At 42.3% G+C, this 24,139-nt stretch overlaps 1 protein-coding gene across 11 annotated transcripts in view; it reads left to right on the top strand.

Annotated features, from left to right (window-relative positions):
• Positions 1-24,139, top strand: part of ERC2 (ELKS/RAB6-interacting/CAST family member 2) — a 907,015-nt gene that overhangs the window by 684,545 nt on the left and 198,331 nt on the right. For 9 of the 11 annotated variants that reach the window (XR_009222735.1, XM_058561371.1, XM_058561351.1 and 6 more), the window contains 2 exons: positions 3,881-4,028; positions 5,483-5,611. Coding sequence is in view for 10 of the 11 variants with exons in the window: in XM_058561371.1 (XP_058417354.1) it covers positions 3,881-4,028; positions 5,483-5,611 (277 nt within the window). In the remaining variant the exon portion in view is untranslated. The remainder of the gene's footprint in view (positions 1-3,880; positions 4,029-5,482; positions 5,612-24,139) is intronic. The other 2 variants (XM_058561400.1, XM_058561380.1) reach the window with 1 other exon arrangement.

Raw genomic sequence — 24,139 nt, 5'->3', positions numbered from 1 at the left:
ACAACCAGGTTTTAGTCCTGGGACTTATGTGCAAAGAAAGTACCCAATATGGAGGCTTTCCTGGGGCTGTAGGGACTTGTAAGGTATCTAGAATGTTGCAGAAGTGACACACATGGTTGGGACAAGATTTCCTCAGTAGAAAGAGGACTAAATGAAAGACACCAGGAGAGCCATTTCCTAGTCAAAAATGGTCCCCCAAAGTTCCGGGTTACAATATGTGACAGATGTTGTCAGAAAATAGGACTATAAAATGGGAGGAGGCAGCTTTTTTTTTTCCCTCCCAAAGCCCCAGTAGATAGTTGTATGTCATAGTTGCACATCCTTCTAGTTGCTGTCTGTGGGACGCGGCCTCAGCATGGCCAGAGAAGCAGTGCGTCGGTGCGTGCCCGGGGTCTGAACCCGGGCTGCCAGTAGCAGAGTGCGTGCGCTTAACTGCTAAGCCATGGGGCTGGCCCAGGAGGCAGCTTTAATACTTTTCTGAGTAAAGAATTATCAGAGGTTAACCAGGAATCAAAGCATTGTAATTTAAAAACAATGAGAGAAAGAGTTGTACAGTGGTGTCTTCAAAATATTTTTTTTTTTAGTTTTTTAATTAATTTTTAAGGACGATCACATTGGTTTATAACATAATATAAATTTCAGTTGTACATCATTATATTTTGACTTCTGTATAGACTGCATCATGTTCACGACCAAAAGTCTAGTTGCCATCGGTCACCTTACACATGTGCCCCTTTACCCCCTTTCATCTTTCCCCCGCCCCTTCCCCCCTAGTAACTGCTAATTTCTTCTCTTTATCTATGAGTTTGTTTGTTTGTTTATCTTCCACATACGCATGAACTCATATGGTAATTGTCTTTCTCCGTCCGACTTACTTCGCTTAGCAGAATACCCTCAAGGTCCATCCATGTTGTTGCAAATGGCAAGATTTCATCTTTTTTATGGCTGAGTAGTATTCCATTGTATATATATACCGCATCTTCTTTATTCATTCATCTGTTGATGGGCACTTAACGTTGTTTTCAAGTCTTGGCTATTGTGAATAATACTGCGGTGAACATAGGGGTGCATATATCTTTTCAAATTAGTGTTTTCGTGTTCTTTGGATAAATACCCAGAAGTGGAATAGCTGGATGGTATGATATTTCTATTTTTAATTTTTTAAGGAATCTCCATACTGTTTTCCATAGTGGCTGCACCAGTTTACATTCCCACTAGCAGTGTACATGAGTTCCTTTTTCTCCACATCCTCTCTAACGCTTGTTATTTCTTGTCTTTTTAATAATAGCCATTCTGACAGGCTTGAGGTGATATCTCATTTAGTTTTGATTTGCATTTCCCTAGTAATTAGTGATGTTGAACATCTTTTCATGTGCCTTTTGGCCATCAGTATATCTTCTTTAGAAAAATGTCTGTCCATATTTTTTGATTGGGTTGTTTGTTTTTTTTGTTGTTGACTTGTATGAGTTCTTTATATATTTGCTCCCAATTGGTAGGTTGTCTTTTCACTTTGTCAATTGGTTTCCTTTGTTGTGCAGAAGCTTTTTAGTTTGATATAGTCTCATTTGTTTATTTTTTTCTTTTGTTTCCTTTACCTGAGGAGACACGGTATTCAAAAAGATACTGCTAAGACCAATACCAAAGAGTCTACTGCCTGTGTTTTCTTCTAGGAGTTTTATGGTTTCAGGTCTTACATTAAAGTCTTTAATCCATTTTTAGTTAATTTTTGTGTATGGTGTAAGATAATGGTCTACTTTCATTCTTTTGCATGTGACTGTCCAATTTTCCCAACACCGCTTGTTGAAGAGACTTCCCTTTCTCCAGTGTATGTTCTTGGCTCCTTTGTCAAAAATTAGTTGTTTGTAGATGTGTAGGTTTGTTTCTGGGCTCTCAATTCTGTTCCATTGATCTGTGTGTCTGTTTTTGTGCCAGTACCATGCTGTTTTGATTACTATAGCTTTGTAGTATATTTTGAAATCAAGGCATGTGATACCTCCAGCTCTGTTCTTTTTTCTAAGGATTGCTGTGGCTGTTTGGGGTCTTTTGTTGTTCCATATCAATTTTAGGATTCTTTGTTCTATTTCCATGAAAAATGTTGTTGGTCAAAAGTTTTTAAAAAGTGCAAAGTGAACTTATTTATTCCTTGAACAAGCATTTTTGACACTCACTCTGTACTCAGTGCTCTTCTAGAAGCTGGAGAATTGGTGATATACAAGACAGATGAGGTTCCAATTTCATGGAGTGTCAAGTCTAGAAAGCAAACAAATAACAAGTATCTCAGATCCTTTCAAATAGTGACGAGTTCTGTGAAAAAAGTGTAATGTGACAGGCCGGTGGCTTGGACATGAGGTGGAAAGTGGGGAGATACTGCTAGGGAGAGCAGCTGGAGAGGGTTTTTCTGAGGAGGATGCATTTGAGTTGAGACCTGAAGGATGAGGAGCTGAATGAGGCAAAGGCACCCAGTCATGGGGAATTGAAAAGGAAAAGCTTATGAGGTAAGAACAAGTATAACATTTTCAAGGACTAGAAAAGAGTTCAGGAACAAAATATGCTGGAGCCTAATGATCGAGGAAGGAAAAGGGCGACAAGACCATCTCAGGGAGGTGGTCAGGGCCAGTTGGTGTACCGGGTTGCAGGCATCAGTAAAGCGTTTGAATTGCAAGTCTAATGGGTGATGCAATGGACTTTTTTTTTTAATTTTTAATTTATTTTTGTGAGGAAGTTGAGCCCTGAGCTAACATCCATGCTAATCCTCCTCTTTTTGCTGAGGAAGACTGACTCTGAGCTAACATCTATTGCCAATCCTCCTCCTTTTTTTCCTTCCCCAAAGCCCCAGTAGATAGTTGCACGTCATAGTTGCACATCCTTCTAGTTGCTGTATGTGGGACGCGGCCTCAGCATGGCTGGAGAAGCGGTGCGTTGGTGCGCGCCCGGGATCCGAACCCCGGGCCGCCAGCAGCGGAGTGCACACACTTAACCGCTAAGCCGCAGGGCCAGCCTGCAATGGACTTTTCATGCAACAGAATGGTGAAATCCAGATTTGTAATATTTTTAAAGATTAGTTTGGTTTCTGTACCAGGGAGACCAGTGAGTGAGCTCTGAGAGTAGATGATGTTGTTTGGGAGAAGTTTGGTATCAGTAGATTAGTTTAGATAAAGGGATGTATTTTGGAGCAAAACCAACTAAAGTTGTTTATGGATTGGCTCTGGGTAGAGAAGGAAGGAAAGGAATCAAGGATGACTTCTAGCTTTGCAGCTTGGGCTACATAGTGGATGGTGGTGTAATTACTGAGAAAAGGAAGACTGAAGAAGGAATGATTTTTGGTGGAATGGCAGGAGAGCATCACTAATTGCACTGAAAATGGCAAGGGGACCCTAGTAAATATCTCTGCCTGCCTTCAAGAGAAAATCTTGCATGAAAAAATAATACTTGATATTGAAATTGCTGCTTAGTTTTGTTGGGTTGTCTTGGAGTGCCTAGAACCTTACTTGGCAAATGGATGGGTGGATGGATGGATGGATGGATGGATGGATGGATGGATGGATAGATGGATGGATAGATTACTATATGGATGAATGGGTAGATGGATGAAAGTGTGTTAGAAGTGAATGTTCAGATTGACTCCCTCGATTCCTAATATGCAGTGGTGTCTATGAAGCCATTGCAAGATTGCTTTCTCAGAGGACACAGTATGTAGGTCTCAGGGATTCTGAACCAACCTTTGTTCATTCTGAGAGTCAAGGAGGTAGTTTGTCTTAAACGTTATCCGTAATTCCTTCCCACTGAGACAGTACTCTGTGGCTCACTTGAACTATAAATGCCAATTGGTTTTTTTGTTTTCATTTTATAAAAATGATCACAATAATCTTTATTTTACCAGACAGGAAGCACTGCTTGCGGCAATCAGTGAAAAAGATGCAAACATTGCCTTGCTGGAATTGTCTGCCTCCAAAAAGAAAAAGACACAGGAAGAAGTCATGGCCCTCAAGCGAGAAAAAGATCGACTAGTGCATCAGTTAAAGCAGCAGGTGGGGTCTCCTGCACAAGAGGTGTGTTTTGCTGGGTTTGGGGCGTTGGGTGCTTTCTCTGGGGTTAGCCACTCTTCATTTTCCCATGTCCCTCCTGTGGGCTCAAGCAGCTAAAACCAGGTAGGAGTGAAATGGCCCAAGTTGTTGCTGGGACACCATTTTACTGCTTTTCTGTGTTTATGTGCATGTGCCTGGGCTTGTGTGGTTTGCAAGTTGCTCTGTTTTCCTTTCTTTCGTGTTAGTATCATCTCCCCAGAAGTAGCTCTCAGCTCTCTTCCTTTCAGTGGACTTTGTATGACTTCTGACTAAATCCTAAAAACTACAAATTAAAGTCTGGGCACCTTCTTTCCTGTTGGACCTGTTACCTTCTGTCTTGCTCACTTTCTATGCCCTGTAAATGACTCCCCTTATCCTGTTCTTCAGATTTCTTTCTCTCCATACTTCCAGCTTTGGTTCTTCAACTATTTCCTCCAGGACCTTCAGCCCAGGAACATCTCCCGGCCCCTAGCACTGCCAGACTGTGCTTGGAGACTTCCCCGGCCATTATTTAGTCAAATATTTTTTTACCTGTTTACCCAATTATCCTGTGTTTCCTCCTCTCTAGTCCACTGTATTTGTTCTGAGGGAAAAGGATGAAGGGACAAAGTCCTAACTTGTGCAGAAATTTCTTTGCTTTCTGCATGTGGCTTAAATGGAAATAATTGCACCTGAAGCATATTGCAAAATCGTCCCTGAAATTTTCAGATATTATTTCTCCTCCATATATAACTTGAGGCTTTTTGGAAGTAATGGTTAAAGATATTCACTCAGATTCTAGCTTCATTATGAAACCCATTCAGCAGATACTATGGCTCAGTGGTCTGTGGTCTCACAAGATAGCTGCCACATCTTAGCTAGGGCCGCATGTGGCTCTGAAGCTCTCTAAATGCCACGTGGTACCACTTGAGTGTCTCCACGTCGATTTCAGCCCCCAGGACTTGCTTTCTGCCTGTTAGGGTGGTCTGGGCTGAGCACAGTGTGCAAGGTCAATGGAAGGGAAGCCCCAAGGGATAAGCTCCCTCCCCTCACAATTGGGCCAACACTTTCCCTCCTCAGGAAGGAAAAGACATCCTTTGGCCCTGAACCAGAGTCCATTTCTTGTGGGGCTGCCTTGCTGAGAGAGAGAGACCACTGCATGCCTGGGCACCCTCTCCTGCAGAGGGAGGGTCCCAGTCCCTGTCAGACATTGAGGTCATTCCACAGAGCGGCATGCCTCGCTAGTGCTGGCCCTAGGGTTGGGGGCCGCTTACATCTGACCTCTTTGTTTGGGGCTGTGCATCTTCTACACTTGGTCTTCCACCCACTTGGCCACAGATATTTAAGATAAGCCTCCTTCTTTGATTTTTCCTAATTCCATCCCTGTGAGCCCTGTGCCCTCCCCTCCTGCACCTAACCATTGTAGCTTTCTCTCACAGGTTTATAGACCTAGAAAACAGCCCCCGAGCTCGAATATACCATGCACTTGTGATGCTGGCTACAGCCCAGATATTACGGCCAAGTACCACGGGTCCAGCTACGATGCATACATGATCCAAAGGTCTCAGGTCAGTCAGCTGCTAAGGAGACACTTGCCCCCACCACGGGGGGTGGGGGTGCATAAGAACTGCAACCTATCTTGACCTTCACCTCTTTTAATGATTTCCAGTACTCAATGGCCATAAAGTCTGGGATCATAGGTGATAGCATTATATCTTGATTTGTAATGTAATTTCATTTATTGTGTGTTTCCCAATGGTTCCAGACTTGGTGGCCAGCCTAGAGGGCCAGCTCTTCTGAAATGGCCTGGCAATGCTGCAAAGCCAAGGCTGCCAGAGGCCTTACTCTCAGGCATGGTGGATTATACTTTTCTTTCTGTCTCTTAGGTACTTTGTCCCCAAATTCCCTCTACTTTTCCCAATAAGGAATTTTTTTAAGGCTGCTTTTTTTCTTTCTCAGCATCATGAAAATGCACTCCTGGATTCCAGGAAAGATTGAGTGTAGCCCTTCAATTTGCTCCTGGGAAGCTGCACAAAGCCTTCATTATTTGCGACAGGCTTGGTTTTGGGTATCATGGGGCACATTTGGGAAACCCCAGCCATGCAGAGTTAGGCTCCCGCCTGGGCTAAGGCAGAGTCTGAATGGCTGTTGTGGAAAAAGAGCCAGTGAAGGAGGAGGATGGGCTCCTTGGTGATTTAGATTTAAATTTTTCCCCACACCCTACCAGCCTCGGAGCAAGAAAAAGCATGTGAATTTATGTATCCTTGTTACAAATGATTAAGATTCTAAGAATAATGATTAATTTGCTTATAAAGCACCCCCTTTTTATTGAGTATTTACTCTGTGCCAGGATGTGCATCCAGAGTCCCTTGGGGATTTTGTCCCACAGTCCTCACAGCAGCCCTGTGGTGGGGGTGCCAGGATTCTCTCCCTTTTCTAGGGGGCATAACTGAAACTCAGAGTGTGCAGTAACCAGCCCAAGACACCCAGCTTGTCCCCACCACGGAGGGGACCAAGCCATAGAGCTTGGGTTTTGCATAGTCCCCCTGAGTCTACACATGCCCCACCAGGTTCAGGAAGGAATTCAGAGTGACAAGCAGAGGGTATTCCAGAAATTGTGAGGTCCCCTTATCTTTGTAAACCTGAAGTAGATGCTGAAATACCCATTTAAGAATGTTCTCCAGCCATTTACAAAGAGTGGATTCTGCCTAAAGCTCTTAGACTTAGGCTATTTGATCACATCAATAATTACTAATACTTTTGAGCTCTCACCATGTGCCAGGCATGGGGTCTAAGGGCTTTACATACATTAACTCATCAACTCCCAACAAAACCGAAGGCTGATGCTCTTGTAGAGAAGGAACCAGAGGTCCAGAGAGGTTGGGTGCCTTGCTCAGGCTTTGCAGCTAGACACACCATGATGCTTGCAGAGACCCTTAGCCACACAACCATAAATGGATTTTGCAGACGCCATCTAGAGTTGGACAGTTTAGGATGAATCTCCTTTTAGCACTTGTTAGCTGTGTGATCATGGGCAAGATACTAAACCTCCCTGAACCTCAGTTTCAACCTCTGTAAATTGGGTTAATAACCTAATTCAAAGGGTTGTTGTGAGATATAATGTCTCTAAAGAGCTTTGCATGTGCCTTGCACACAATAGGTGCTCTATATGTGTGAGCTGCTATTACTACTACTACTGCTAATTGATTTTATCGCCACCAACCCTCAGAGGTAGCTTGATTTTGACTTCATCGTTGCTGTCTTTCATAAGCCTGGGAGTGACAGCTAACTGGGAACACATTCTATTTTTTTGTTGTTGTTGTTGTGAGGAAGATCAGCCCTCAGCTAACATCCATGCCAATCCTCCTCTTGTTGCTGAGGAAGACTGGCCCTGAGCTAATATCTATTGCCAGTCTTCCTCCTTTTTTTCTCTTTTTCTCCCCAAAGCCCCAGTAGATAGTTGCATGTCATAGTTGCACATCCTTCTAGTTGCTGTATGTGGGACCCCGCCTCAGCATAGCCGGACAAGCAGTGCGTCGGTGCGCGCCCGGGATCTGAACCCCAGGCCGCCAGTAGCGGAGCGTGGGCACTTAACCGCCAAGCCACGGGGCTGACCCCAAGGAACACATTCTTGAACTGTGGGAGAAAGAGCAGACAGATGTTGGCACCTAAGCTCTCCTGATCCTCCCTCTCCTAAAGCCCAAGCACTTGGGGAGCAATGAACAGATATGTCAGGAACCCTAGACCCCAGCTCCCAGCCTGCACTGAAGAGGCCCATCGTGCTTATTAAGCTTGGTTTGTGTATGCAGCCCAGGTAGACGTCAATCAGAGAGGGCACCCCTGGGAGGACGAGTCCCAGCCCGCATTTGTCATCACACGCATGACTGACTCGGGAGAGCAGAGCTCTTTCAGGTGCCCAGGCCAATGGGAGAAGAAGGCGTCAGATCTGGATGTTCATCTGCCCGCTGTTCTTTGGGGATGCTGAGGCAGACTGGCTCATAAGAGATGCCGTCCTCTTCAGGCTGCCTTTTGAGCTCATCCTGACTTATGTAGAGGGTTTCTCTACTGCCCACGCCATTCCCAGTGACTGAACATGAGTAGCTTATTCCCCACAGTTATTGCACTTTGCCAAGCGCATAGTAGGCACTCAATAAATATTTTTTGTGCGATTGAATGCATGATTACCACATGGCAGGCTCTATGCCAAGTGCTTTATGTATACATAAATTTACAGACATTATCTCTTTTTCCTAATAATCAACCGACCAATGTATTGCATACCTACTATGTGCCAGGCTCTCTGCCAGATCTACGGATTCATCCACAACAGATATTTTACCTGCCCCAATGAGGAAAGCATCATTCCCAATTTTGCGTTGATTAAACCAAGGCTCAGAGAGACCAAATGACTCGAGTACCATCACACCACTCATACTTGCAGTGCAGGGTTGGGCCCTGTGCTGTCGGAGTACTGACACTTTGCTCTTAGCTAGGCTGAATACTGCCTCCCTAAAGCAATGCTGTGAGCCATAGATTATTCCCCACGCCTCACAGATGTCATCAGAGAAACCAAGTTCCAATCCCTCAGCCTGTGGTTCCCAAGCTGCCTAGGGGCGCAAGGGTAAGAGGGGATGGGCAGCTTGGGGAGACCAAGTGCCATGTTGGAGTTCAACTCAAGAACTATTCATTGAGTGCCTTCTGTGTATTAGAATGCTAGGGGTTTTTGGAATACATCAGTTACCAAAATAGATAAAGACCCCTTCCTCATGGAGCTTACTTTGTGATGGAATGGGGAGGTGGAAGAGAAAGGCCATAAACTATGAACATAATAAATAAATAGAAAAAGAAAAATATAGACCAGTATAAGGAAGAACAGGAATGCCAGGGTAGGACTGAGGGTCTGGTGACAATGTAAAATAGGGTAGGTAGACAGGGTGGGCCTCATTGGGAAGGAGACATTTGAGCCAAGACTCAAAGGAAGTGAGAGAGTGAGCCCTGTAGATATCTAGGGAAAGAGTGTTCTTGCAGAGGGAACAGCCAGTGCAAAAGCCCTGAGGCAGGAGCATGATGATATGTTTGGGGAAAAGCAGAGAGACCAGAGTGGCTGGAGTGGAGTAGACAAGGAGGTGAAGAGGCAAGCTGTCAGAGCAGTAATGGGGTGGGGGGTAGGACTCTTGTGCAGGATCTGCTAAGAGTGGTATATTCTGGAGCAGAAATTCTCTGTAGTTAGGAAGCAGAATATACCAGCCATGCAGCTTCAGAACAAGGAGGACTCTCTCAGGTACTACTCAGAGTGCCCTGTTTAGGGCTGCCCTATTGAGCCTACTCTTCAAATCCTCTGGCTCCAGCCTCCAAGGAGTCTTGGAGCTTAGCTTGCGTTTTTAAAAAGCATTGCCACTTCCATTTGGAGCCACAAAGAAGAACTAATGTCAGAATTTGTTTGTCGTGGCTGATAAGATTTTCGAGTAGGAACAGAGCCCTTTGACAAAATGCCCTCCCTGACATTCTGGCAATCTCAACAAGATACCATTAGAATCCAAATCCTGCACTCTTCTTGCTGTGAGGAGGCAGGCAGGTGGACAATAGTGGCCACCATGCCATTGCCCTGCACAGGGTAATGGCTGTGCCTTGGAGAAGTGCAGCCAGCCTTCAGGCCAGGCCAGAGATTCTCAAACCTCATTGGGCAGAAGCATGATCTTTTCTAAAGATAAATCTCATGATACACTCATCACCTTCCAGCCCTCACTGCTTGAAAAACCATGCCTGGCTTCTCTTGCTGGTAGGATAAAGACAAATTCAAGCCAGTGTGCTCTCTGCCTTGTACATGCAATTCCCTCTGCCTGGAACACATTTGCCTCTTTTTCTCACCTAGTTAATGCTCATTCACCCATTTAATCTCAATCCAACATCACTTTTTCAGGGAAGCCTTCTGGGACTTTCTCAATTGCGTCAAATCCCCAACTTGGCACTCGTGTAGAATGTGTACATCACTTAATTGCACTGTAACAGTTGTAATTTTGCATTTGTTTTTGTGATTGTTTGAATAGTAACTATCTGCCCTGCAAGTCTATGAGCTCTGTGAGGACTGAGAATGTGGCCTCATGAGTTTTTTTGCTGACCGTTTATCTCCAGGCCTAGCACAATTGCTAGCACAGAGTGGGAATTCAGCAAATATTTGTTGAATATATAAATGAGTGAGTGAATCACCAGGGTGACTTAGTAAAGAAAGAGACATCATTGATCAATCACGGCTTTAGACAAGACTTAGCCTCATGATTCTTCTCAACCCAATATTCTAGGCAGCCACCACCTATTGAGTTGGTAGAAGAGATGAGACCTGTTTGCCAAATGATGACCACAAAATGGTGCCACGTCCTTTCTTGCCATGTTGCAAGACACTTTACAGAGATGTCTTTTCCCTTACTTGAATTATTTGCAGTGGTGGCCATTTTGAACCTTTCCTCTGAATCTCTTCACTGTATTTTAGTTCAAATCCCCTCCACATTTGGGGGTTCTTCTTGAATAAAATGTCACTGAGTTTCCAGATGTGGCAGAGATTACTTGTTGTTATGAAGGGAGCCCCTCCATTTCATCCCTGAAAACTTCTGTGTCTCATAAATCAATTTGCCTAGAAATACCTAAACTCCTGTTAAACATCTGTCAAGAGAGCCAGAGAAGGTGATATGAAGTGAGTTCAGAAATTGCAACTATGCTTAACAACAAAAGAATCTTTATGACACTTTCAGGTGTTGCCGTTTGGATTGGTTCTAGGCTGAGCACAGACTAAAGGTAAGAGAGCAGTACAAATTAACTTTCTGTTACTTGTTGCATAAAAGAAGATAAAGGATTAATCATAGTTTGGTAGTAGACGTATAAGTCTATCGTATAAGTATAAGAATAGTTTCATATTCTTCCCAATTCCATTTCTTCACAAGCACACACCTCTGACACTTTTACTCCAGCTCTTTTTTAAAAAAATCTGGCTTCCAGATTTTTGCAATTTGGGGAGAGTGTCTCAATTGGGAGTAAGTTAAGTTTTTTGATTTTTTTGTCCTTTCTCTAAGGAGACTAGTTTTAAAAACTATTATTAAAAATTACTGTCTTACTTTCTTTTGTGAATTGGACCCAATCCCCCCTAACTCTTTTTCTCCACCCTTGAAAAAAGGACTGACATCAAAATAATTAATTCTGAAATCATTGGATTTTCTTGTTGCTAAAGAGTTTTTGAAGAAAGCTTAAGACTAAATCTCACCCCCTAAGCCTTATTCCCAAATGCTACCCTGTGTGCTGAAGTAGTGATATGCACATCCTTGATGAAAAGGCCTTTTCAAAATGAGGGCCAGGCACTATTGTTTTGTTTAAATTAGAACCAGCTTATTTCTTAGAACTGGTTAGAATACTTTTGTGATCAGAGATAAATTGTGCTTGGTTTTCTTTTCCCTTTCCTACCAGTTCTGGGCATTGTTTTTGGCTACCAAGAAACACACTGGTCAGTTGGGAGCAGGAAGGTGTTAAGACCAGGACACTAGTCCGCTGGTTCTCTGTGTTTTCCCCCAGACTTTGCAGAGAAGAAAAATTCTATGTCCAGGTCAACATTCAGGAGGCTATGCCAGATCTGCACAGTGTAGTCTATTTGGGTAGAGTCTCCCCCTCCCCTATGTTGTCCAGAAGGTCATAGGACTGTCTCCAAGAATTATTTAAAAGGTGTGGCCAAGAATGGGAGAAGGTGGAGGCTGCCCTGGAAAGTGTTCAGGAGAGCTGGTTGTAAGGATGGGATCCTAGTCAAAACCAAGGAGAGCTGGTTATCAGGATGGGATCCTAGTCAAAATCCTAGTTTTACCTAGACAGAGGTAAAACCATCCTGTCAGGGAAAGTGGGAAGCACCTGAGTGGGATGGTTGATCAGGCATTTCTTTCCTCCTCTACTTGAGGCCACACAAGGTTGTGCTTCCTATTTACACTTCCATTGCATTGTATGCAGATGACTTTTAATTACCCTTTATGGTTCAGGAGGTGAGCACAATTAAACAGCAGTGGAGGAACTCCATGCAGTAGGGTTCCCATAGCCTCTTGTTGTGGTTGGATGAGTTCCAGAAAGCTTGATTTGATCCCAGCATTGTAATGCATTGCAGACTTGCCCCAGATCGAATTGCTGAAATGCAAATGCATTGGTTTTCACTGTAAACTCACTTTGGTTTAAGCTGTTCATGTCCCACTGGTAGAATCTAGCCACATCTCTATTTATCATTGACTTCAATGCAAAGTGCCTTTACAGCGTGTCTCGAGAATGCCTTTTTAAAAAAGAAATACTCAGATCCCTCTTGGCGGGCCAAGGGCAGGGCATTCTCGTAGAGGTAAAACCTGAACTGCTCGGTGTTACTGAAAACAGTTTCCTCTTAGTGTTCAAGTAATTGGTCAGGACACTAGTCTGCTCTCTTAGCCTGGAGACATTCCTCACTCTAGGCAGCTGGTGCCTCAAGCCGATACTCAGGTAATCCATTCAGTTTGCCGGTTGCAACACAAAGTAGCACTCAAAAGTTGTGGAGGCGAAGTATTTAATCTGTGATTCAATATGTTTCGCAAATCCCTATTAGAAGTGCATCTTCCCAGAGCATCAAGCTGACTCTGGTGGACCAGTTTCTGAGTCTTTCATTTAACAAAGCCATGTTTTAAAAATCACTTAGTTCCCTTCCCTAAACATTTATGGAGCACCTTTGGTGGGATTGTGTTGTGCACTCTTGGGGCTATAGAAAGAGATATTAACTTTTTCTTGAGCTTTGGATTTTCATCATCTCTACCACCAGTAAGACAGATATTAGCTCATGAAACAAAAAACAGGGCAAATTGCTGTTTTTTGGTGCAGAGATGTTACCAGTGTTCAAAAATGTTTGCTTGCTGGAGGGGTCAGGGAATGCCTCCTTCATAAGCAGGAATTCCTGTGAATTTTATGATTGGCAATCCATAGCCTATCTTCTGTGACAAACGCCTATTCAGCCACAGTACTTTCTCTTAAGTTTTCAAAGATCCTAGTGCAAGTGCTAGTTTTAGAAAAACTTACTTTTTGTTTTTTAAGTACACCTTTTTAATGAGAAAAACTTGACCAACTCTACTATCGTGTTGCCCCGTGTTTAGAAATACACAAAGGGAAAGATGAGTCTGACTTTTAAGTTTCAGAATGATTTGCCAGCTTTGCTTCAGTAATTTGAAGCACCCCTACGGTATCTAGCAGTTGGCAGAGCACATCAGAATAACAGGCTTAGCTGAAGGTGACCAAAACAGAGAATAGCGTACAAATGCCAAGAAGATCTCTCATGTGCTGTCTCTCTTTTTTTTTATTCAAATTTCACATCTGTGCTCTATTTTTAAACATTTATTCTTTAAGTGATAACGCATGTTTTACCAAGCCTCTTATTGGATTAGACATGTTTGAAATCCTCTCAACTTTAACCTGTTCATTACTGCCTCCAAGAACATTTGCATCCACCACCAAAGCAGAGAGTGTGTATGGAGAAAAGTTCCTAAGATGTCGGCCAAAATAACCAGGGAACCATTGTCCTTGGGGAAGGGAGGGATCCAGCCATTGCACTGGGTAGATTTTGGGGGATTTTAGGCTGACATTGCTTCAAGAGGACTGAAGTGTGAGTGTAATATGTACAGTGTTCTTGCTCTTCAGGATAGTTTTTCTACTCACATTGTAGAGCAGAAGGAACTAACAGTTTTTGAGCTCTTATGTATACCTGGCACTGGGCTAGGGATTTTAGATATATTATTTCATTTAAGCCTCACAACTCTGAAAACCAGGTGTTATTAATCCCATTTCGGAGGTGAGGAAACTAAGGTCCAGGTTTGGGCGAAGATGCCACAGCTAATGAGGGTCTCACTCCAAAGCTCTCGCATGTTCTTCCCCGCAGACGTCCCCAGATTGCTACCATACCTTGTTTAGGTCATAGCCCCTAGGAAGTGGGGCTAAAAAGGAGCATAAAAAGAAGGCTTTATTCTGTGACCCTGAGCACCACTCCCAGCCCCTCCCACCGGCCCCAGCCGGGCTCCACTGTGACCTGAGGTCACATGTGCAGGCTGAGGAGGGCGACTTATCTTTTCCTGCATCACCAGGCATCACCCACTGCCATGGGGAAGAAAGGGCTGCGGGCTTGATCAAGTGTGCTGCATTTTCTGTTTTCCGGCATAAAATGTTGGCACTTGCCTTGTAGTCTTTGTGTTTCATTCTCAAGATCTGCTTTAAAGTCTTTTTCCCCTTTAGTTTTCCATTTTCTTCTTCATCATTTAACATATAAAAACAAGTTTCTCCTGGTCCCTTTCTCTCTCTCCCTCCTTTCCTTCCTCTCATCATATAATTAAAAGTCCTGACATGCTGTCTTCACCTTATCATTTCAAATGAATTGAAAAAAGATCCGACTTCCTGCCCTTGTGTCTTCCTGATGCTGAATTTCAAAATGAAAGAAAAGTCCTTTTCCCTCCCTTTTCGCTTCATACCACCCCTTGAATAACTGTGTTTAAGTCATACTGATTTTGTCATTCATCAGCATTGTTGTGCAAGATGAGTTTGCCCTTTCCTGGCTTCAGAATTTCCTCTTTTTCAGCTTTTTCAAGTAATAATTTAACAGTAAAAGGGTTTTTCACCCTCCTCTCTTGTGATTACAGAAAGACAATTATCAAACAGAATTTAACATTTCCAGTAGTTTATCTGTGCTCTTACTCAACTCCATATTCTTTTGGGGAAGATGCCACTTTCTTTATTCCCTGCAACACGCGAAAGGCAGAGTTAAAAGTTCCAGAATCTCTCGTGTTTACTGTTTTAAAAAATTTTTTACCCATAATAATGCACTATATTAAAAAGTAATAAGGATTTAATTTTGTTACCATCCTTATTATGTAAACAATACTTCTTCGTAGGTGAAAGCATATAAATAAATGCTTTATCGTAAAAATGATATATGTTCATTATAGAAACTTAGAAAAATGTAAATAAAAAACTAAAATCACCCATAATCCCACCACTCAGAAATAACTGTCATTAAGATTTATAGTTTCCTACATTCCGTTGTCTACATACATATTTGAACAAAGACATGACATACTACATAATAAAGTTTTTTTAGCCTTATAAACATTTAATGTTGCGTGCATTTTCCCATGTCCTTAAAAGCCTTCAAAAACATATATCTTAGTTGTATGATTTCCATCATTGCCATAATTAATTTTATCATTCTCCTATTGTTGGGATTTCAATTCATTTCTAGTCTTTCACTTTTATAATCACCCTTGAACATCTCAGTACGTAAATCTTTTTACTTTCTTTTATTTTCCTTAGAATTAATTCCCAAAAGTTGAAATATTAGAGTTATGGGCATTTTAAGGATTGTAGAGAATTAAGAAATAGCTCTCTCCTACAAAGTACTTGACATTTGTAAGTTTTTTCATAAATGTCAACTGTCTGTGTTAAGTTTGTCAAGGCTACGCTCTGATAACATGCCAGTTATTGATTTGGGGCAGAATATTACTATAGGCAATACAAGTGGTCAGTAAACTGAGGCGGCAAGAGGCAGAGGGAAATTTTTAAAACTTCTTAGGGGAGTGGACATGGGAAGAAGTGGGCAGTTCATTCAGCAAGTCTTTATTGAGTGTATACTATGTACCAGATACTGTTCTGGACACTGGGGATACTGCAGTGAACAAAACACAAAAATCCCTTTCCCAAGAGAGCTTGTATTCTAGTAGAGGGGACAAATAAAAAACAAAATAAAGACATCCAATATATGACATGTTAAATGACAATAAATGCTATGGGGAAAAATAAAGGTAATGTTCTGTGAGGTGTCTGGGGGGGGTGATTTTGAATAGGGTGTTCCCGGGACACCTCCCTGAGAAAGGGACATGGGAACAAAGACTCACAGGGAGGTAGGGGGTGAGACATGTGGAGCACTGTGCAGGGAGGGAGTCCTTAGTGGGGACAAACTGCAGCGAAGAGAGTCAAAATCTGTTCTCAGGTGCAAGTCCCAAGTGCAGTTGCTGAGTTGACAAGGTGGGGGAGCCAGAACCCCACAACACCAATGTTTAGATGAGATTATTTAAAAAAATACACACACAACAACCAAAACCCCACTCTCTTATCTCTGCCCTGATATGGCCATTGGGAAATGCCCATTGGACACAGCCAGTTAATCTTTATTCAGATGATCTTTGACACAGTCTGGGAATGGAATTGTGCAAAGAGGTTACAAGTTCAGATTGGACAGAGAGGCTGTCATTTCAGAAAACAATGAAAGTCAACTGAAAAAGAATGGCAGTTCAGAAGGTCTCAATCCAGGAAGGTTCTTATGCTCCAGAAACCTCCCATCAAATGATCATTTTGAGGCTGGTTTATTTCTACTCTCTCATGGCCCAGCACTCCTAGAATTACAAACACAGCTCAGAAGCCAACCAGCAACTCGACTGCTTTGGGTATGCCACAGCCCTTTTGGGTGCTAGGGTAGGCAGCAGGTGTTTGGGTCACAAGGCCAAGCAGAGTTTCTGTTGTCAGTCTTTTTGGGAAGTATGATTTTAAATATTTAAACAAAGCAAGGCAGCCCACCTCACCAGGGAAGCCCTGGCAGGTAATAGAAGGTGCAGGGTCTGAGAAGGGATCTAGGGAGTTCTAGCCCAGCTGTGACCCCAATACAGAGAAACCTTGGGCAACTCATTTTGCTTCTCTCTCACACGCTCAGTTTCCCCAACTGTAAAATGAAGGAAGCAAACTAACAGACCTCTAAGCTCCTTGCAGTTTTGATAGTCAGAGACTATTCCAACTCATTCACACATACAGTACATTGAGTACTTGATCCACACCAAGGATTTTGAGGATGCACAGGCAAATGCCAGTATTTGCTTTCATGGAGCCTACAGTTGAGTAGGGTAGATGAATTGCTCGGTAGGATATTAACACAGCTATGACTTCTTGAAGAAATGATATTCTAGGCACAGTGTTGTACTTTTGTTTTATTACAATCCTCACAAAAACTTGAAGAGGTAGTACCATCATTATCCCCACTTTGCAGATGGGGAAACCAAGTCACAGAGCTGGTGAGTGGTTGAGCCAAGATGCCCTCAGAGAATCTGCCTGTTGGGGTTGTACTCTTAGCCCTTTGTTTTCCCATCGCAATGCAGTTGCCATTTTCCCACCAGGGAATATTTGAGAATCCTAGATTTCAAAGAAGACTGGGAAGAAGGAAGGCTCTGACATTTGTTCATTTGGCTTGTGTAATCCTGACTCATCTCCACTTATTAGTTGTATGATGATGAACAGGTCAACTTACCTTCCTGTGAAATGGGTATGTTATTTCCTACCTAACTCACAGAGAAGCATTATTATGAAGCATCGTCTCCGGGGCAAGCTCTTTAAAAACCCTTAGGGCTGTACAAATGTGCAGAATGTTGATGTCGTTCTGAGGTGCAAAGATAGAGCTATCTTATTCTTCCCCACAGGGTAGCACTGTGCTTTAAGGAATGATGGTTCCAAACTGTCTCTGGTGACAATCCATTGACACAAACCTGCTCCACACATGACTTGTTCCCCTGACCAAAGAAGACAGAACTTCAGTGGCAATGTTCATAAATAGGCCCCCCTCTTCTGCCTTTCTGGGAGCCAGATTCTGATTTATCCTTTAAGAAAAATAAATAGTGCAGAAGGTGCAAACATTGCCTTGAAAGAACCCAGTTCATTATGAGTTCAGATATCTTCCTTCCAAGAAAGGAGTGTCCAGACCTCCCAGCCCCAGTCTTGCTTGTCCAGGCTCCTGGGGGGTCTGTGGGGCCAGGGTCTTCTGAGGCTTCATGAGATGGGGTTGGGCTTCCAGGGAGAGCCTCTGTGTTCCTGAGCTTTCTAATGATGCCATCCTCGGTGAGCTGGGGAAACAAAAAGCTGATATTTTGAAGGGGAAGAGCCACCTCCAGGGGCTTATTTTTTATGAACCAAAGACACTTAAGTGTTGCTGATTTATCTTAATAGCAGACTCTATGAGCAAACGTCCCAGTTGCCTCTTTGTGCTTTTGGCAAGTCTGGATGAGAAATGGAATGGAGCAGACCCAGTCAGAGCTGGCTAGCCCAAAGTTCGAGTCTTAATCTTCGTCACTCCAAATATGTAACTTAGAATTGTTTCCAAAGTTTTCCAAGTTGCAGGTGGACACCCAGCTTTGGCAAGAGGCAAAGGGGGTTCCATCCCCAGGTTTTCTGCTTCCAGAATAATTATCTTGGGCTCAAGGGGAGAAACGCCTGCATCTCCCTTAGGTAGTTAGTTCTTTAAGGTCAGTTACCACATTCTGGTTCTGAGGGTACTGTTTCTGTCTAAAGAAAGCTTCTTTTGTCACATAAGGAGCCCTCCTGCTTGTCGTACACATGATTGGGATTCTCAGAGGACACCACAGGACTGCTCTACAAATCCTCCTATGTCAGGGCTGGAATGAGACCATGCTGAACCCAGTGCTTTAGAAATTGGAATATAAATTATGTCAAGGCTGTGTTCAGTGTTGTAACATTTGCTAATCCTTATTAGATATGGATAAATTCTCATGGCTTAATTTGGCATGTTGAGCCAGTTCTTCAGATTGTCTTTGGGGACTGGAAAGGAAATGCACAACTTTACTATAATTTTTCTTTTGTTTCTTTAGAATAGGACATAATTTTTTATTGTTAGCTGGTGGAAACTTTGGTGAATCGTGGCCAACTGTGGCTCACCCCCACAGGAAGAAAGCATCAGACTTTAGCTGAGAACATATTCTTTGAAACAAACCAGAATATTTGATTTTTGAAATATCTTCCTACTTAGAAAACATGCTGTCCAAGAAATATTAATGTTCTGACCAAGACCAAGAGAATTGAGGAAGTAGAAAGCTACACTTTCTCTCTGAGGAAAATTTTAGTGTGATGTGTGATGCTTTAGTTTAATAATAACTCCACTGAGCATGGAAAGAGTCTATGAGGATGCAGCTACAGCCATAAGAATTTACAGAGCATCCTTCTCTCTCTTGGTCCTTACTTCCTCCAAAGGAGGAGGGAGCTGGGTGTTGGCGAGAAGTCAGGAATTCCACATTCCTTTACCAGGTCACCCACATATACATGACCTTGGGCACATTCTGTCATTTTACTTTCATTTCTGGAATTTGGTCCAAAAAAATATACCTGCTAATAGGTTCTCCTTTTTTGCTGCCAAACAGTTTTATGTTGAAAACCATTGATGAGTATTTTAATTTGCTTGGGTGGAAAGCTATTGCTCTGTTCTTTGTTCTTTTATCAGCATCTCACATAGTTTGGTGGCCAGTCATGAATGCTCAGTAATCAGCTTTAAGGGACTCGACTCTTGTCAAGTTTGACGAGTCCAATCATGTTTGGGGGTTATTTAATCAGTTGATATTATAGTTGCAAAATTATTTAAGTAAAATTCTTATTCTGTTTGTAATTACAGGTTTGTTTTGACAGATCTGTTTTGCAGATTTTTATGAGCAGCCATCCTCTTGGGCAAATCCACCACGGATTCTCAGTGGGGTTAGGGCAGGTGATTTTTCATCTCGAGGTAGTTTTTCAGAAGAGTGGTCACATAAAAAAGCCAATTCTATCCTCTTAGCCATACCCAATTTTCAGCTTCTGCTGAGAGCAGGAACCAGAATTATCCCTGCATCTCCTTATGAAATTCTGCTGAAAAATGTTAGTCCCTGTGCACTGTGCACAAAAGCCAAATTACTTTTGGAATGTTCCATGGAACTCTGGGAATCCAGATAGGGATCAAGGAAACAGCACAACATCTTCCCCGGACTCTGCTCAATCTGTTGATTCATTTGTAGGAGGTTATTCTCCTTAACTTGAACTGTCTGAAGTCAAGTCTTGAGTCTAATTTCTATTGTTTGTTTGTTGATTCATTTATTTATTTGTTTTTTAATTATTATAATTTGTTCTCAGTCACTGCAAAGAACGCAAAGAAAAGTTCTGGGAAAGCAGAGGCCTCATTCTCCAGTTAAAGCAATATTCTCCTGATAGTTTGCCAGGATGTTGGGATGTTGCTCAGATCTTTTGCGCTGCTGAAATACAAATCAAAGAAAAAAATTCTGGAACAAACCAAACAAAAACCATACACTTATTCAGGGACAGAGTTTGTACATGCTCATGCTGGTTTTCATACCCAACAATATCAAGATATTTATGGGCATATAAGCTTTCCAGGAGCTCATAGAGACATCCCTGAGGAAGTGAGAAAACTTGAAAAGGAGGAAGAAGGAATCCTTTCCTGATTATTCTTCAGCAGTGGCATACTGAGACGAGATAGTGAGGAACATTGGACCTTTTCTAAGTATACGGTGATTCACAGCTTGGAGCTTCCAAAAGGCTTAATGCTGTGCCCCATAGACTCATAGATAAAGAAGAAAGGTCACAAATTAGAGTGGAAAATAAAAGGAAAGAATTAGAAAAATGATACAGATTATTATTTTAACTTCCAGTTCTCTGTAATGTTTCTGGCTATCTGAGACATGGCAAAATTCTCAAAAACAATTTACATGTGTCTTAAGATTTAAAATAGTTACCTTAACTGCAGAAGCAGTTCCTAACCCTGGCTCTGTTTTGACATGGCCTGTTGAGCTTCTTCCCCACCTTCAACAAATACAAACTCCAGGACCAGCCTTCTGACCTACACGCTCAGAATCTCAGGGGAGGGACACCAAAAGCTGATGGATCTGATTGACAGACCAGCATTTGGGAGGCATTGATCTAATGAAGGAGGTCAGCAACCCCCAAAAGGTAGAAATCCTTGGGTCCCCAATTCCTTGCTCTCTACGTATAGATAGTCTTGCAAGTTCAGGTACTGTAAATATAAAATAAATGGCAAGATTTGGGATGGCTTTTGGCTGCAGTTGTGACCAGAAGAGGTGTAGTTGGGGGCTGGCACAGGACCATGGAACAGGAGTGAGGGTGGGAGTGGAGATAAGCCTGTCAGCACAGGGCACACAATGATAATGGGTAAGAAAGACAGTTGGTCAACAGAGTTTATTGAGTACAAAGAGGATCTGAGCCTTGTTCCAGACATTCCAGGGCTATAAAAAGGAATCAGAAGCCACAGACTGAGCTCAGGTACCTAGAGCACTTCCCTTGATATCCAGCAGCCTGCTGATGCCTCTTGCACAAAATCAGAGAGGTTGAATAACTTCTTGGTAGTTAAACAGCTATTAAGTGGCTTAACTTTGACCATTTGACCTAGGCCTTCTGACCCCACTTTTAGTTTTTTTTTGCTCTCCAGGACACTTTCAGTTATGGAAATTGCCTTAAGGGGCTACATCTTGAGCCCAGCTATGAGGGAGGCTATAGGACCTGGTTTTATAGGGAGAGATCATTCCCTGGAAGGGAAGCACAGGGTAGAGATGAATCTGTGTGTACATGATTAGAGACTAGAGACAGAGATTAGAGATTAGGGATTAGAAACAGACCATCTTTGGGGAGACTTTCTGTGGAGAAAGCTGAGAGGGGGTGGATTGTTCAGGAAGAAAGAGAGAGCTTGGCCTTGCCCAGCAGCAGAACTGTTTTTATCTGATGCACAAGACAATAGGGAGCCGCTGTGTATTCTTAAGGGAGAGTATGATATGAAAACTGTCAACACAAAGAAGGTTTGGAACCAACATTTTTGATTAATGATAAAATGGCTTCTGAGATTAGATTGCTGGGTCATTTCTGCCCATGAGAGTTTGCCCTGGATTTGATGAAGCTTGGGCACCTCCCAGGGCATGTTCTTGTTTTCTGCATACTTAAGAATAGTTAGTCAGTAATGATTTGAGTCTTTCATTAAAGCACCCCACCCCCACCATACCAAGGATAAAATAACAGCTTGCTTCAATCATACAGCCAATGAGACATGGAAATTTGAAGTCTTTCCTCTATAGCACAAATTTCAAGTAGTGTCCTAGAAAGCTTTAGGACCTGAGAGATCCTTGGACCATTAACCTTAAAATTCCAGAACTGAAGGCCTTATTTTGCTACCAGTTTCCAACTCATGTCTATTCCTAAATAGTCATTATGGTGCATTATTCTTTTAATGTGTTATTTCCAAAATGTGAGAGAGAGAGAGAGACAGAGACAGAGAGAAGCAGTCTACCATTTGATTTTGGGTGCTGTTGTTTTGTTTTGTAGAGTAGGACCTCGCCTGAAATGTCCCCAGGCACATGCTGTTTCTGAGCAGTAATTATGCTTTTTAACCCACTCTTTTATGTCTGGGTCCTTAATGTCCAAGCTTCTATATAATTACCAAGTTCAGTGTGTGGGAATGAGAGAAATATTTTTTGCATGACTTTAGCCTATACATTACCACAACGCCGTATTATTACAAGATATTTCCTGAACTTGGAGCTGTACTATTAACTCTCTCAACTTGAAAAGACCCAGCAAAGAGATACTCCCAATCTTTGGCCCATGATGCGAGACTCAGGATGGACAGTGACTTGATCCAGCTGAGGGCCTTGGGGCTCTCGGGGGAGGACTTGAATTTGGCGCTAGTGCATTGGTTGTGAGCCTGACAGGGACTTGGGAGCCTTTCCTTTTCCATCCAGCTGTTTTGCAGAGCCACAGCTATGCCTCTCCTTGCAGTTGTGAAGTGCGTTCATTCTTCAGTATTTGAAAGGGGCCAGGTTTGTTAACTGCCTCTCCTGGAGGAAGGTACTGTGTTAGTTTGCTAGTTTGGAGAGAGATTGGTGATGCTGGTTGTTAAGAGTAATCAGAACTTCAAGGATCAGGCTGGAAGAAGGAGAGCTGTGGCCAACAAGGCAAGGCTCCCTGTAATCCTGGACTGTTGAAGTTCACCAAAGTAGAAGACAGCAGGAGTCTCAGGGCCTCAGGTCAGTCTCAGGAACTAAAATAACTTCAACACCCCTCATTTGAAAAACAGTTTATAACTCAGCATTTTTGTATATGGAGCAGGGAAATCTGTTTTATTGTTTCATTTCTTATTTCCTCTAATTTATTGAATATTCAAATCATATGGAAAGAAATCAAGGAGAAAGTAAACTCTCTGAAATCCAAGCACCCAGCAATAACCATCAATTTTTGTGCTCACCTTTCTGGACCTTTCTCACCTATGCATGTATGTATGTATGTATCCATATACACACATACATATATAGACCTGCAAATATGTTTATATGTACATATGTATTATTTTCTATGAACATGTTGTTTTACTATCTGCTTTTCTTTCCATTAAACTCTATGTTGTGAGACTCTTTCCTTCTGATTAATAAATATACATCACTTTTGAAGAGCTTCTGAGGATTTTATTATATAAGTAATGGATATTCGATAATTTGTTAAACAAAATCCTGATGTATGGACATTTCGTTTACTTCTCATTAATTGCTACTGTGATCAATATCCCAGTGAATATCCTTTTATCCTTTTTATCCCTGTGTACATGTCCAACTTTCTTTTCAGGAGGAGACTGTTGGACCGCAGAGCATGCATATTTTGAATTTTGATACAAGGTGCCAAATTGCCCTCCAGAAAGTTTATATCAGTTCACAATCCTGCCAACAGTGGATGAAAGAGCCTAAAGAATAGGGAAATTAACTTTCCATTTTTTTAGGAGTTTCTGAGTTTTACTCGCCTCTGGAAATTTACCTCTAAATGCCTAAAAGACAAGTGAAGTACTGAAGGTTTGGTATTGATCCTCACCCAGATTCCAGAACAAGTTATTCAATTGTGGGCTTATGAAACTTGGAATAAAATCAGCAGTCACTAAGATTCTTTGTTTGTTCACTAGGATTAAGGAATACTAAACTCACTTTGCTTCTTGATAAGGTTAATATAAAGACAGGTCTAGGGAATAGCATAGACACAGGGTACCAGGATTTCAGCTAGACCTTTGACACAACAAAATCCAACAACAAAAAAAAAATTTTCTTTTTTTTTTTTTTTTACCAGTTAGAGAAATAAGGACTGAATGGTGGTCTGGTTGGATGGATTGATATTTGATTGAACAACTCCACCCTGGGCAGGTTGGTTAGGGAATCCTGTCACCTCTACAGGGAGATTGCCAGAGGCGCTCAACTCTGTCCTTCCAGCATGTACATGGA

The sequence above is a fragment of the Diceros bicornis genome, chromosome 2, assembly GCF_020826845.1.
Source record: "Diceros bicornis minor isolate mBicDic1 chromosome 2, mDicBic1.mat.cur, whole genome shotgun sequence".
NCBI lineage: Eukaryota > Metazoa > Chordata > Mammalia > Perissodactyla > Rhinocerotidae > Diceros > Diceros bicornis.
The sequence above is the reverse complement of the archived record's forward strand: the minus strand, read 5'-3'. Positions and strand labels throughout refer to the sequence as shown.